The sequence below is a fragment of the Hoplias malabaricus genome, chromosome 12 (assembly GCF_029633855.1).
Source record: "Hoplias malabaricus isolate fHopMal1 chromosome 12, fHopMal1.hap1, whole genome shotgun sequence".
Taxonomy (NCBI): domain Eukaryota; kingdom Metazoa; phylum Chordata; class Actinopteri; order Characiformes; family Erythrinidae; genus Hoplias; species Hoplias malabaricus.
In genome coordinates, this window is record NC_089811.1 from 7,264,447 (window position 1) to 7,279,799 (window position 15,353).

Genomic DNA, 15,353 nt, shown 5'->3' on the forward strand with positions numbered 1-15,353 from the left:
AAAGATGAGTGAAGGACGCGAAAAAGACTGTAGGAAGAGGAGAGGATACAAGAGGAAGACGGGAGGAAGAGGGGAGGAAGACACGAGGAAGACACGAGGAAGACGGGAGGAAGAGGGGAGGAAGACACGAGGAAGACACGAGGAAGATGGGAGGAAGACTGGAGGAAGACAAGAGCAAGACGGGAGGAAGACACGAGGAAGACAGGAGGAAGACAAGAGGAAGACAAGAGGAAGACGGGAGGAAGACGGGAGGAAGAGGGGAGGAAGACACGAGGAAGATGGGAGGAAGACGGGAGGAAGACAAGAGCAAGACGAGAGGAAGACGGGAGGAAGAGGGGAGGAAGACACGAGGAAGATGGGAGGAAGACGGGAGGAAGACAAGAGCAAGACGAGAGGAAGACGGGAGGAAGACAGGAGGAAGACGGGAGGAAGACGGGAGGAAGACAGGAGGAAGACAAGAGGAAGATGGGAGGAAGACGGGAGGAAGACGGGAGGAAGACAAGAGCAAGACGGGAGGAAGACACGAGGAAGATGGGAGGAAGACAAGAGCAAGACGGGAGGAAGACGGGAGGAAGACGGGAGGAAGACAGGAGGAAGACAAGAGGAAGACAAGAGGAAGACAAGAGGAAGATGGGAGGAAGACGGGAGGAAGACAAGAGGAAGACACGAGGAAGACGGGAGGAAGAGGGGAGGAAGACACGAGGAAGATGGGAGGAAGACTGGAGGAAGACAAGAGCAAGACGGGAGGAAGACACGAGGAAGACAGGAGGAAGACAAGAGGAAGACAAGAGGAAGACGGGAGGAAGATGGGAGGAAGAGGGGAGGAAGACACGAGGAAGATGGGAGGAAGATGGGAGGAAGACGGGAGGAAGACAAGAGCAAGACGAGAGGAAGACGGGAGGAAGACAGGAGGAAGACGGGAGGAAGACAGGAGGAAGACAAGAGGAAGATGGGAGGAAGACGGGAGGAAGACGGGAGGAAGACAAGAGCAAGACGGGAGGAAGACACGAGGAAGATGGGAGGAAGACAAGAGCAAGACGGGAGGAAGACGGGAGGAAGACGGGAGGAAGACAGGAGGAAGACAAGAGGAAGACAAGAGGAAGACAAGAGGAAGATGGGAGGAAGACGGGAGGAAGACAAGAGGAAGACACGAGGAAGACGGGAGGAAGAGGGGAGGAAGACACGAGGAAGATGGGAGGAAGACTGGAGGAAGACAAGAGCAAGACGGGAGGAAGACACGAGGAAGACAGGAGGAAGACAAGAGGAAGACAAGAGGAAGACGGGAGGAAGACGGGAGGAAGAGGGGAGGAAGACACGAGGAAGATGGGAGGAAGATGGGAGGAAGACGGGAGGAAGACAAGAGCAAGACGAGAGGAAGACGGGAGGAAGACAGGAGGAAGACGGGAGGAAGACAGGAGGAAGACAAGAGGAAGATGGGAGGAAGACGGGAGGAAGACGGGAGGAAGACAAGAGCAAGACGGGAGGAAGACACGAGGAAGATGGGAGGAAGACAAGAGCAAGACGGGAGGAAGACGGGAGGAAGACAAGAGGAAGATGGGAGGAAGACGGGAGGAAGACGGGAGGAAGACAAGAGCAAGACGGGAGGAAGACACGAGGAAGATGGGAGGAAGACGGGAGGAAGACAGGAGGAAGACAAGAGGAAGACGGGAGGAAGACGGGAGGAAGACGGGAGGAAGAGGGGAGGAAGACACGAGGAAGACACGAGGAAGATGGGAGGAAGACAAGAGCAAGACGGGAGGAAGACGGGAGGAAGACAGGAGGAAGACGGGAGGAAGACGGGAGGAAGACAGTAGGAAGAAGAATGAAAGACGAAAGATGAGAGAAAGATGAATGAAAGATGAGTGAAAGGTAAAAGAAAGACTGGAAAAAGACAGCAGAAAGACGAGGCGGTGGTATTAGGGTGAGACTCGGTGCATTGATGAGAGCTGGATTAAACCGGACGTGTTTTTGCCTGATGTCCACTCCGGACCCTTAGCGCCAGCGGTCACTCCAACTGGAGACTCTGGGTTAGAGAGAGATGGAGAGAAAGGGTGAGAGACAGAGACAGAGAAAGAAAGAGATAATGAGAGAAAGACGGAGAGCTTCAGACAGATCCTTTTCTTTATTGATCTCTAGGTTCATGGTTCAGTTAATGAGGACAGGACCTGTCCAGAGAGACAACGTCCAGCAGTGTCCAACAGGACAGAGGGATGGAGACAAACACGTCAAGAGAGAGAGAGAGAGAGAGAGAGAGAGAGAGAGAGTCACAGACAGTCAGAGAGAGAGAATGTCAAAGACAGAGAGAGAGACAGAGAGAGAGAATGTGTCACAGACAGAGAGAGACACAGAGATACGGACAGAGAGAGTCACAGACAGAGCGACAGAGAGACGGAAAGAGAGAGTGTGTCAAATACAGAGAGAGAGAGACGGAGAGAGAGAGAGTGTCACAGAGAGAGACACAGAAATACGGACAGAAAGACAGATGGAGAGAGAGAGAAACAGAGAGACACAGAGATACGGACAGAGAGTGAGACACAGAGATACGGACAGAGAGAGTCACAGACAGAGCGACAGAGAGACGGAAAGAGAGAGTGTGTCAAATACAGAGAGAGTGACAGGTGGAGAGAGAGAGTGTGTCATAGACAGAGAGACAGAGAGATACAGAGATATGGACAGAGAGAGTGTCAAAGAGAGAGTGTGTCAAAGACAGAGAGAGAGAGACGGAGAGAGAGAGAGTGTCACAGAGAGAGACACAGAAATACGGACAGAAAGACAGATGGAGAGAGAGAGAAACAGAGAGACACAGAGATACGGACAGAGAGTGAGACACAGAGATACGGACAGAGAGAGTCACAGACAGAGCGACAGAGAGACGGAAAGAGAGAGTGTGTCAAATACAGAGAGAGTGACAGGTGGAGAGAGAGAGTGTGTCATAGACAGAGAGACAGAGAGATACAGAGATATGGACAGAGAGAGTGTCAAAGAGAGAGTGTGTCAAAGACAGAGAGAGAGAGACGGAGAGAGAGAGAGTGTCACAGAGAGAGACACAGAAATACGGACAGAAAGACAGATGGAGAGAGAGAGAAACAGAGAGACACAGAGATACGGACAGAGAGCGTGTCACAGACAGAGAGAGAGAGAGTGTCACAGACAGAGAGAGACAGAGACACAGACAGAGAGAGACAGAGACACAGACAGAGAGAGACAGAGACACAGAGATACGGACAGAGAGCGTGTCACAGACAGAGAGAGAGAGAGTGTCACAGACAGAGAGACACAGAGATACAGACAGAGAGCGTGTCACAGACAGAGAGAGAGAGAGTGTCACAGACAGAGAGACACAGAGATACAGACAGAGAGCGTGTCACAGACAGAGAGAGACAGAGATACGGACAGAGAGAGTGTTTTTACTTGTTTGTGTTTTTAATTGGGTGTGTTTACTTGTTTGTGTTTTATTTGGGTGTGTTTACTTGTTTGTATTTTTAATTGGGTGTGTTTACTTGTTTGTGTTTTATTTGTGTGTGTTTACTTGTTTGTGTGTTTTTAATTAGGTGTATTTACTTGTTTGTGTTTTTAATTGGGTGTGTTTACTTGTTTGTGTTTTATTTGTGTGTTTACTTGTTTGTGTGTGTTTACTTGTTTGTGTTTTATTTGTGTGTGTTTACTTGTTTGTGTGTGTGTTTACTTGTTTGTGTGTTTTTAATTAGGTGTATTTACTTGTTTGTGTTTTTAATTGGGTGTGTTTACTTGTTTGTGTTTTATTTGTGTGTTTACTTGTTTGTGTGTGTTTACTTGTTTGTGTTTTATTTGTGTGTGTTTACTTGTTTGTGTGTTTATTTGTGTGTGTTTACTTCTTTGTGTTTGTGTTTACTTGTTTGTGTTTTATTTGTGTGTTTACTTGTTTGTGTGTGTTTACTTGTTTGTGTTTTAGTTGTGTGTGTTTACTTGTTTGTGTTTTATTTGTGTGTGTTTACTTGTTTATGTGTGTGTGTTTACTTGTTTGTGTGTGATTACTTGTTTGTGTGTTTATTTGTGTGTGTTTACTTGTTTGTGTTTTATTTGTGTGTGTGTTTACTTGTTTGTGTTTTTATTTTGTGTGTTTACTTGTTTGTGTTTTATTTGTGTGTGTTTACTTGTTTGTGTGTTTATTTGTGTTTGTTTACTTGTTTGTGTTTTATTTGTGTGTGTCTGTTTACTTGTTTGCGTGTGTGTTTACTTGTTTGTGTTTTTATTTTGTGTGTTTACTTGTTTGTGTTTTATTTGTGTTTGTTTACTTGTTTGTGTTTTATTTGTGTGTGTCTGTTTACTTGTTTGTGTGTGTTTTTATTTGTGTGTTTTATTTGTGTGTGTTTACTTGTTTGTGTGTTTTATTTGTGTGTGTGTGTGTTTACTTGATTGTGTTTTTATTTGTGTGTTTACTTGTTTGTGTGTGTGTTTACTTGTTTGTGTGTGTGTTTACTTGTTTGTGTTTTATTTGTGTGTGTTTACTTGTTTGTGTGTTTATTTGTGTGTGTTTACTTCTTTGTGTTTGTGTTTACTTGTTTGTGTTTTATTTGTGTGTTTACTTGTTTGTGTGTGTTTACTTGTTTGTGTTTTAGTTGTGTGTGTTTACTTGTTTATGTGTGTGTGTTTACTTGTTTGTGTTTTTATGTGTGTGTGTTTACTTGTTTGTGTGTTTATGTGTGTGTGTTTACTTGTTTGTGTGTTTATTTGTGTGTGTTTACTTGTTTATGTGTGTGTGTTTACTTGTTTGTGTTTTTATGTGTGTGTGTTTACTTGTTTGTGTTTATTTGTGTGTGTTTACTTGTTTGTGTTTTTATTTGTGTGCGTTTACTTGTTTGTGTTTTATTTGTGTGCGTTTACTTGTTTGTGTTTTATTTGTGTGTGTTTACTTCTTTGTGTTTACTTGTTTGTGTTTTTAATTGGGTGTGTTTACTTGTTTGTGTTTTATTTGGGTGTGTTTACTTGTTTGTGTGTGTGTTTACTTGTTTGTGTTTTATTTGTGTGTGTTTACTTCTTTGTGTTTACTTGTTTGTGTTTTATTTGTGTTTACTTGTTTGTGTGTGATTACTTGTTTGTGTGTTTATTTGTGTGTGTTTACTTGTTTGTGTTTTATTTGTGTGTGTGTTTACTTGTTTGTGTTTTTATTTTGTGTGTTTACTTGTTTGTGTTTTATTTGTGTGTGTTTACTTGTTTGTGTGTTTATTTGTGTTTGTTTACTTGTTTGTGTTTTATGTGTGTGTGTTTACTTGTTTGTGTGTTTATGTGTGTGTGTTTACTTGTTTGTGTGTTTATTTGTGTGTGTTTACTTGTTTATGTGTGTGTGTTTACTTGTTTGTGTTTTTATGTGTGTGTGTTTACTTGTTTGTGTTTATTTGTGTGTGTTTACTTGTTTGTGTTTTTATTTGTGTGCGTTTACTTGTTTGTGTTTTATTTGTGTGCGTTTACTTGTTTGTGTTTTATTTGTGTGTGTTTACTTCTTTGTGTTTACTTGTTTGTGTTTTTAATTGGGTGTGTTTACTTGTTTGTGTTTTATTTGGGTGTGTTTACTTGTTTGTGTGTGTGTTTACTTGTTTGTGTTTTATTTGTGTGTGTTTACTTCTTTGTGTTTACTTGTTTGTGTTTTATTTGTGTGTTTACTTGTTTGTGTGTGATTACTTGTTTGTGTGTTTATTTGTGTGTGTTTACTTGTTTGTGTTTTATTTGTGTGTGTGTTTACTTGTTTGTGTTTTTATTTTGTGTGTTTACTTGTTTGTGTTTTATTTGTGTGTGTTTACTTGTTTGTGTGTTTATTTGTGTTTGTTTACTTGTTTGTGTTTTATTTGTGTGTGTCTGTTTACTTGTTTGTGTGTGTGTTTACTTGTTTGTGTTTTTATTTTGTGTGTTTACTTGTTTGTGTTTTATTTGTGTTTGTTTACTTGTTTGTGTTTTATTTGTGTGTGTCTGTTTACTTGTTTGTGTGTGTTTTTATTTGTGTGTTTTATTTGTGTGTGTTTACTTGTTTGTGTGTTTTATTTGTGTGTGTGTGTTTACTTGATTGTGTTTTTATTTGTGTGTTTACTTGTTTGTGTGTGTGTTTACTTGTTTGTATTTGTATTTACTTGTTTGTGTTTTTATTTGTGTGTGTTTACTTGTTTTTGTGTGTGTGTGTGTTTACTTGTTTGTGTTTTATTTGTGTCTGTTTACTTGTTTGTGTGTGTGTTTACTTGTTTGTGTTTTATTTGTGTGTGTTTACTTGTTTGTGTTTTTATTTGTGTGTGTGTGTGTGTTTACCTGTTTGTGCTTTTATTTGTGTGTGTTTATTTGTGTGTTTAATGGTTTGTGTTTTTATTTGTGTGTGTTTACTTGTTTGTGTTTTTATTTGTGTGTGTGTGTGTGTTTACCTGTTTGTGCTTTTATTTGTGTGTGTTTATTTGTGTGTTTAATGGTTTGTGTTTTTATTTGGGTGTGTTTACTTGTTTGTGTGTTTGTTTATTTGTGTGTGTGCGTGAGTGTTTGTGTGTGTCTTTGTTTGTGTTTATTTGCGTGTGTGTGTCTTTGTTTGTTTGTGTTTATTTATGTGTTTGTGTGTATGTGTATGTGTGTGTGTGTGTGTGTGTGTGTGTGTGTTTATTTGAGTGTGTGGGGGGGACCCTCGGGACCTCGCACCATTGACTGATAGTAATTGTTGGAAAGCCTAGTGACCTCAGTCAATGGAAACAGCTCAGTAAATGGCCCTCCGGATTCTCTGCTGTAATTCCCATCACTCATGCCGAGATAAAGGGTCTCCACAGTTTTCCAGCTTTCAGGAAGTGTTTGGACAGGAAAGCTGGCCTTCTGGACCAGGACAAACCCAGCTGTCTGTCACAGAACTGCATCCACAGCTCGGAGTCACAGAGCAGAACCGGAGACAGGAGCCTGTACTGTGTAAGGGTGTAGTGTTATTATTAATCACAGAGTAATCACACAGTAATAAGAGGCTGAAGAGAAAGCGTGAGCTGCGTGTGATGCTCCAGTGAAACATGTCATGAATGTAACCCTCGTGATTTATTTTCCTGGACACGTGGAGACCCTCGAGACCCCATCCAGGGTCAGCTGCTGTTATTGGCTTCGGTGGCTCCTTGGTCATCAGTGTCCGAATATAATCCACAGCTGAGCCTCCACTGCCCACGCGATCCGCCCAAAGTCCCTGCAGTCACATGCTCAGCCTGTAGGGGGCGGCGCGCCCATATAAGGAGTTCCAGATCCCAGCTGGATTTCTCCTTGATGCAGAGGTGGCCACATGTTTGTGTCCGGTCAGAAAACCCCTGGGTCCTGTTTACAGTGGCTCTGATCTGTCCTCCAGTGCCCCCGTCAGGGCGGAGAGCTTTAAACGCCGCAATACCATGAGTTCAGTCCAGTTCGTCCAGCAGCACTCTGTGTTAAACCAGGTCCAGTTACTGCTCTGTGTTCTGCTGCCGACGGGCCGGGGCGCAGTGCTCAGTCTTTAGCTTGTAGGGGCCATTATAAAAGGAGCCTGGGTCTAAACTGGGATTCACTGTGATAAAAGGAATGTGATTTTCCGAAACTGCAGCGATCACTCTGTGCTCACTCTGCCATCCCTGTGTTCAATCTGTGTTCACTGTGTGTTCACTCTGCCATCCCTGAGTGTTCACTCTGTGTTCACTCTGCATTCACTTTGCATTCATTCTGTGTTCACTCTGTGGTCATTCTGTTCATTCAGTGGTCACTCAGTGGTCACTCTGTGTTCACTCTGTGTTCACTCTGCGGTCACTCTGTTCATTCAGTGGTCACTCTGTTCACTCTGTGTTCACTATGCATTCAATCTTTGGTCACTCTGTGTTCACTCTGTGGTCATTCTGTGTTCACTTTGCGTTCAATATGTGGTCATTGTTTTCACTTTGTGTTCACTCTGCGGTCACTCTGTGGTCATTCTGTGTTCACTTTGTGTTCACACTGTGGTCACTCTGTTTTCGCTCTGTGTTCATTCTGAGGTCACTCTGTTCACTCTGCATTCACTTATTGTTCATTCTGCGCTCACTCCATAGTCACTCTGTGGTCACTCATTTTTCATTTTGCGGTCACTCCGCAATCACTCTGTGCCACTCTGTATTCACTCTGTGGTCACCCTGCATTCACTCTGTGGGCACTCTGCAGTCTCTGCGTTCATGCTGTTGTCACTGCGTTCATTCTGTTGTCACTCTGTGTTTATTTTGTTGTGACACTTTGGTCACTGTGTTCACTCTGTGGTCACTCTGCATTCACTCTGTGTTCACCCTGCATTCAATCTGTGTTCACTCGGCCATCCCTCTGTGTTCACCCTGTTTTCACTCTGCAGTCAATCTGTGTTCACTCTGAGGTTCACTCTGTGGTAAATCTGTTCACTCTGCAATCCCTGTGTGTTCACTCTGTTTTCACTCTGCTGTCACTCTATTTTCACTTAGTGTTCACTCTGTGTTCACTCTATATTCACTCTGTGTTCATTCTGCAGCATTCACTTTGTGTTAACTGTGTTTTCACACTTTTCACTCTTTGGTCACTCTGTGGACACTCTGTGTCACTTCATTCATGCTGTGTTCACTCTGTATTCATTCAGTGGTCAATCTGCAGTCGTTAACGTCCAGTCTTACCCAAGCCTTAATGGCTCTGAGCGCTGTCATGTTTAATGTGAGTCCTGACCAGACGACAGCCCAGTGTCTCCATCATTAGCTAACAGCTCTGTGTACTTCCTCTTTAATATCATGCGATTTTCTCATTTATAGCTCAGTAATCCCTTGTATTTTGTCATTAAAATCTCAGTAGTTTCTCCACCGTTTCTCAGCAGTGGTTCTGTGTTGCTGAGTGAGAATGCGGGTGGAGTCAGGGTGCTGGAGGAGACTGAGTGAGTCGGGTGGAGAAAGTTGCGTGTGGTGGACATGAAGAATAAAACATCACGTGGCGTCCTCACTGTGAGATCTGTAACTGTCACCGAGTGGAGAGAAACATGGTCCGAGAAACGAGAGAACTCTGGAGAAAAGAGAAAAGAAAAGAAAAATCTGCAACCCTGAACAGGATAAGCAGTTACAATGAATGAATGAACGAATGAAGAGAAGAAAAGAGAAGGGAGCGCAGTGTATCGAGGCTCAGTGGGGGTTAAATTATTTAAAATGTCGTAACACGTCAGAAATTGATGAGCATTGATTGAAAATCCAAGGAAAGGCAGTAAAACTTGGAAAAATTTAATGGAACGCTGTAGTGCTGATCAATATTAATCACCACTCGATCCTGACCCTGCACCAGCTGTGTTCTAATGGGTTCTGTCTCTTCACCGTCCACTCAACCCCAACCCGGACCGTGTTCTAATGGGTTCTGTCTGTTCATGGTGGAATCATGTGCTCCAACGTGTTCATGTTTAATCCAAATCGGAGGAACATCAGGAACATTTCCGGAATTCACACCATGAATAACTTATACTCTGTGTGTGTGTGTGTGTGTGTGTGTGTGTGTGTGTGTGTGTATTTATAATCCCCCTGCTCTCTTGGGGAGAATTCTTCAGATTTGTTTCATTTCCTCTCTCTCTCTCTCTCTCTCTCTCTCTCTCTCTCTCTCTCTCTCATTGCCATGGAAACCACAAGCTCCTTGGACCCCATACGCACAGAGCATTTACTGCTTCCACTCCCAGCACACACACACACACACACACAAAAAGTTTTGGATGACCACACACTCCTGATCTGTGGTCAGTGGAGGAATGGAGCACTCAGGAACCTGAGGTCAGTGTATGCAGCACTCAGAGTCCAGCAGGTGGCACTCTGTCCACTACCTCTGGGAAGAGTTGGAGTGGTGAGTGTGATCCAGAACTGATCTCCAACACAAGCCCCTGAACCTCACTGATGATTATGAGGCTGAGCTCCATCAGATCCTCACAGCTATGTTCCAGTCTGTGGTCGTATTAAACAGGTTCCACAGCGCACCTTCAGAACAATAACAAACTCACAGTAGAAGATTACACACCTCTCACTCATTGGCCTTTATCTTTATCATCATCATCATCATCATCTTCATATTCATCATCACCATCATCACATTCATCTTCATCACAATCATTATCATCATCATCATCATCACATTCATCTTCATCACACTTATCATTATCATCATCACCATCATCGTCATCACTATCATCGCCATCATCATCATCACCATCATCGTCATCACTATCATCACCATCATCATCATCATCATCACCATCATCATCATCACCTTCATCGTCATCATCATCACCATCATCATTATCATCATCATCATCATCGTCATCGCCATCATCACCTTCATCTTCATCACACCTATCATTATCATCATCACCATCATCGTCATCACTATCATCACCATCATCATCACCTTCATCGTCATCATCATCACCATCATCATCATCACCTTCATTGTCATCGTCATCAGCTTCATCTTCCTTATCATTATCTTCATCACCTTCCTCTTCATCACCATCATCATCATCGCCCTTATCATTATCATCATCACCATCATCATCATCATCACCTTCATCTTCATCACACTTATCATTATCATCATCACCATCATCATCACCTTCATCGTCTTCATCATCATCATCATCATCACCTTCATCATCACCTTCATCGTCAACATCATCACCTTCATCATCACCATCATCACCTTCATCGTCTTCATCATCATCATCATCACCTTCATCATCACCATCATCACCTTCATCGTCATTATCATCACCTTCATCGTCACCATCATCATCACCTTCATCGTCTTCATCATCATCATCATCATCACCTTCATCGTCATCATCGTCACCATCATCACCTTCATCGTCATCATCATCAGCTTCATCTTCCTTATCATTATCTTCATCACCTTCCTCTTCATCATCACCTTCATCGTCATCTTCATCATCCTTATCATCATCATCACCTTCATTGTCTTTACCCTTATAATCATCATCACTATCACCATCATTATAACCATCATCACCTTCATCTTCATCACCCTTATCATTTCCACCATCATCATCATTATCATCGCCTTCTTCATCATTATCATCACCATCACCTTTATCGTCACCATCACCATCATCATCATCATCATCTTCATCCTCCTCCTGAATGTTCTCCTCAGTCCTTATTTAGCTGGTGGGCTGTAAACACTGTTGCCATGGCGATGTTTCCGAGGGCCTGGTCGATAAGCGGATTGGAGCCGGATCCTTCAGAGCTGCCTTAGGGTGTGTGTGTGTGTTTGTGTGTGTGTGTGTGTTTGTGTGTGTATGTGTTTGTGTGATTGTGTGTGTGTGCATTAAGAGAGGAGGAATGTTTTTAATTCATTCATTCATCTTCTGTAAGCCCTTCTTTCTGATCTGGGACTCAGGAACACACCACACTCCTCACACACAGTGATGAGATGAGGGGATCCCACCCAGGACCCCGAGACCCTGCAGCTGTGGGTCAGGGACTGCTTCAGCAGTGTCACCTGCTGGATAAGGATAGTTTTACAAAAACATGAGCACACACAAGTAGAGAGCAGCTTTGTGTGTGTGTGTGTGTGTGTGTCTGGTGTCTGGTCAGAAACTGATCAGAGATTCCTGTGGTCACCGTCTGTAACTCTGCCTGTATCAATCAATCTATCAATCAATCAGTGTTTATTTTGACTCAGTGATTACAGCTGACAGAATGAAAAGATGTATGCGTTATAATCTACTAAGGAAAAGGATTCATTTAGGAACAAAGAAAACAAGATTAAAATAATGTGTATAGTAAATGTTTCCAATAAAGTGGCCAGGAAAAACCAGGCGGTGAATATACCACACTGTAATCTGACGTCTCTCTGAAATGAACCCTGGAACAGTCCTTCGTTCCCAGCGCTGACCCCAGTCTGAGCTTTCCTGATTCCTTCCCAGTGCTGACCCCATGTGGTCAGTGCTGAGGTGAGATGTAGTCATTGCTGAGGTGGGATGTGGTCAGTGCTGACCCCGTGTGGTCATTGGTGTGGCTGGAGGCTAATGGACTGAGTGGATAAGTCAGAACGGTTCTGCCACAGTGTTGAAGATGTCGTCCATCTCTGTCCGGAGTGTCAGACACGGGTCAGCTCCACTTTAATCCAGAGACTGTGACCGAGGTGCGGGATGTGTTTATCTGAGCTGGCTTTTACAGAGCAACACGGAGCAGTGACCACTGACTACATCAGTCACACGGCCCCTGGGCACCACCGACAACATCACTCACACTGCCCCCTGGGGTCTATCAACCACATCACTCACACTGCCCCCTGGGGACCACTGATCACATCACTCACACTGCCCTCCAGGGACCACTGACAACATCACTCACACTGCCCCCTGGGGACCACTGATCACATCACTCACACTGCCCTCCAGGGACCACTGACAACATCACTCACACTGCCCCCTGGGGGCCAATGACCACATCACTCACACTGCCCCACGGAGACCACTGACCACATCACTCACACTGCCCCCTGGGGACCACTGATCACATCACTCACACTGCCCTCCAGGGACCACTGATCACATCACTCACACTGCCCTCCAGGGACCACTGACAACATCACTCACACTGCCCCCTGGGGACCACTGATCACATCACTCACACTGCCCTCCAGGGACCACTGACAACATCACTCACACTGCCCCCTGGGGGCCAATGACCACATCACTCACACTGCCCCACGGGGACCACCGACCACATCACTCACACTGCCCTCTGGGGTCCACTGACCACATCACTCACACTACCCACGGAGACCACCGACAACATCATTTACACTGTCCCCTGAGGTCTATTGACCACATCACTCACACTGCCCCCCAGGCACCACCGACTACATCACTCACACGTCCCCTCTAATCAACATACACACACACACACACACACACACACACACATACACATTTCTTTCTTTATAATCAGTAATGTTGTACTAATGCTTTGGCAAAACTGTATATGGTCATGCCAATCGCTGTGCAGTTGTGAGTAAAGTTTTTTCAAATTTTGGGAAATTTCCTCGTAGCTCTTTCTATTTCACTCTCACACACTCTCTGTACTCTCTCTCTCTCTCTCTCTCTCTCTCTCTCTCTCTCTCTCTCTCTCTCTCTCTGTTGAATCCATTAGAAGGCACTGTGGCCTGAGAGTGTGTGGAATTTTATTTGGTTCCCTTCTCTTCTCTTGGACACAGAGACATCTTTTCATCTTTTCAGAAACACTTCCCTCTTTTTTTAAAGCCACAGTTTTGGCAAATAAACCTAGAGCCCCACCAACACCACACACACACACACACACACACACACACACTCCACCCTCCACCAGCCCCAGCCAACACATTGTTTTACACTGCGAGTGGCGGTGGGAACTGTGTTTAGCTGTAAACCTGCGCTGTGTCAGAAACAGCCCCTACATCTCTCACTATGTAGTGCACCAGTGTAGGGAGCGTACTTTAGGAGGGAAGGGAGCAATTTCTGACTTGACCTGTGGGTTTGTACCAAACAGTGCCGTGCATTATGTGTATTCACTATACACACGTGTACGTGGGGTCTACAGTACTTTTTGCGGTGCATTGTGGGATTGTTTGAGTGCACTGAAAATAGTTCACTATGTTTTGGACACTTACAAAATGGCAGAACACATTGTGTAGGGGTGTTGTTTAGAGGGTGTAGGGGTGTTTTTAAGAGGTTTTTGGTGTGTTGTGTAGAGGGTGTTGGGGTATCGTTTAGAGGGTGTTAGGGTGTTGTTTAGAGTATTGAGGTGTTGTTTAGAGGGTGTTGGGGTGTTTTTAAGAGGTTTTTGGTGTGTTGTGTAGAGGGTGTTGGGGTATCGTTTAGAGGGTGTTAGGGTGTTGTTTAGAGTATTGAGGTGTTGTTTAGAGGGTGTTGGGGTGTTTTTAAGAGGTTTTTGGTGTGTTGTGTAGAGGGTGTTTTTTATAGGTTGTTGGGGTGTTGTTTAGAGGGAGTGGCTTAAAGGGGGTTGAGATGTTGTTTTGAGGGTGCTGGGGTATAGTTTAGAGGGTTTTAGGGTGTTGTTTATAGGTTGTTGGGGTGTTGTTTAGAGGGAGTTTTTTAGTGGGGTTGAGATGTTTAGAGGGTGTTTGTGTGTTGTTTAGAGATTGTTGGGGTGTTCAGAGTGTTTCAGGCTGTTGTTAAGAGGGTGTTGAGATGTTTTTGGATGGTGCTGGTGTGTTGTTTAGAGGTTGCTGGGGTGTTTAGGGGATGTTGAGTGTTGTTTAGTGGGTGTTAAGGTGTTGTTTAGAGGGTGTTGGGGTATTGTTTAGAAGATGTAAGGTTATTGTTTAGAGGCTGTAGGGGTGTTGTTTAGAGGGCGTGGAAGTGTTGTTTAGAAGGTGTTGAGGTGTCATTTAGAGGTTATTGTGTTGTTGCTTAGACGGTGTTGTTCACAGGTTGTTTGGGTATTGTTTAGAAGTTCTTGGGGTGTTTATAGGGTGTTGAGAGGTTGTTTTGAGGGTGTTGGGGTGTTGTTTAAGGTTGTTTTTTTACAGGCTGTTTGGGTGTTGCTTAGATGGTGTTAGGTTGTTAAGAGGGTGTACTTTACAGGTTGTTTGGGTAATGTTTTGAGGGTGTTGGCGTGTTGTTAAGAGGGTGTTGAGAGGTTGTTTTGAAGGTGTTGGGGTGTTGTTTAGAAGTTGTTTTTTACAGGATGTTTGGGTGTTGCTTAGAGGGTGTTAGGTTGCTGTTTAGAGGGTGTTAGGTTGTTAAGAGGGTGTACTTTACAGGTTGTTTGGGTAATGTTTTGAGGGTGTTGGCGTGTTGTTAAGAGGGTGTTGAGAGGTTGTTTTGAGGGTGGTGGGGTGTTGTTTAGAGGCTGTTGGGGTGTTGTTTAGAAGTTGTTTTTTACAGGATGTTTGGGTGTTGCTTAGAGGGTGTTAGGTTGCTGTTTAGAGGGTGTTAGGTTGTTAAGAGGGTGTACTTTACAGGTTGTTTGGGTAATGTTTTGAGGGTGTTGGCGTGTTGTTAAGAGGGTGTTGAGAGGTTGTTTTGAGGGTGGTGGGGTGTTGTTTAGAGGCTGTTGGGGTGTTGTTTAGAAGTTGTTTTTTACAGGTTGTTTGGGTGTTGCTTAGAGGGTATTAGGTTGTTAAGAGGGTGTACTTTACAGGTTGTTTGGGTATTGTTTTGAGGTTGTTGGCGTGTTGTTAAGAGGGTGTTGGCGTGTTGTTAAGAGGGTGTTGTTGAGAGGTTGTATAGAAGGAGTTGGGGTGTTGTTTAAAGGATTTTGAGGTGTTGTTTAGAGGTTGTTGGGGTGTTGTTTAGAGGTTATGGTTTGATTGATTGAATTTAATTGATTTTGCTTTTTATCAAATTGACGTTTATTTTGAACTTTTTTTTGTTG

At 43.9% G+C, this 15,353-nt stretch overlaps 1 protein-coding gene across 1 annotated transcript; it reads right to left on the minus strand.

The window, feature by feature from the left end:
• Window positions 1-9,979: 9,979 nt before the first annotated feature.
• On the minus strand, window positions 9,980-11,938 carry LOC136710958 (sodium/potassium/calcium exchanger 1-like). Its single transcript, XM_066686874.1, has 5 exons — window positions 11,866-11,938; window positions 11,416-11,469; window positions 10,780-11,055; window positions 10,288-10,515; window positions 9,980-10,221 (listed from the first exon to the last, which is right to left on the minus strand). The coding sequence occupies exons 1-5, from the start codon at window positions 11,936-11,938 to the stop codon at window positions 9,980-9,982; spliced, it is 873 nt and encodes a 290-aa protein (XP_066542971.1).
• Between the last annotated feature and the right edge of the window lie 3,415 nt (window positions 11,939-15,353).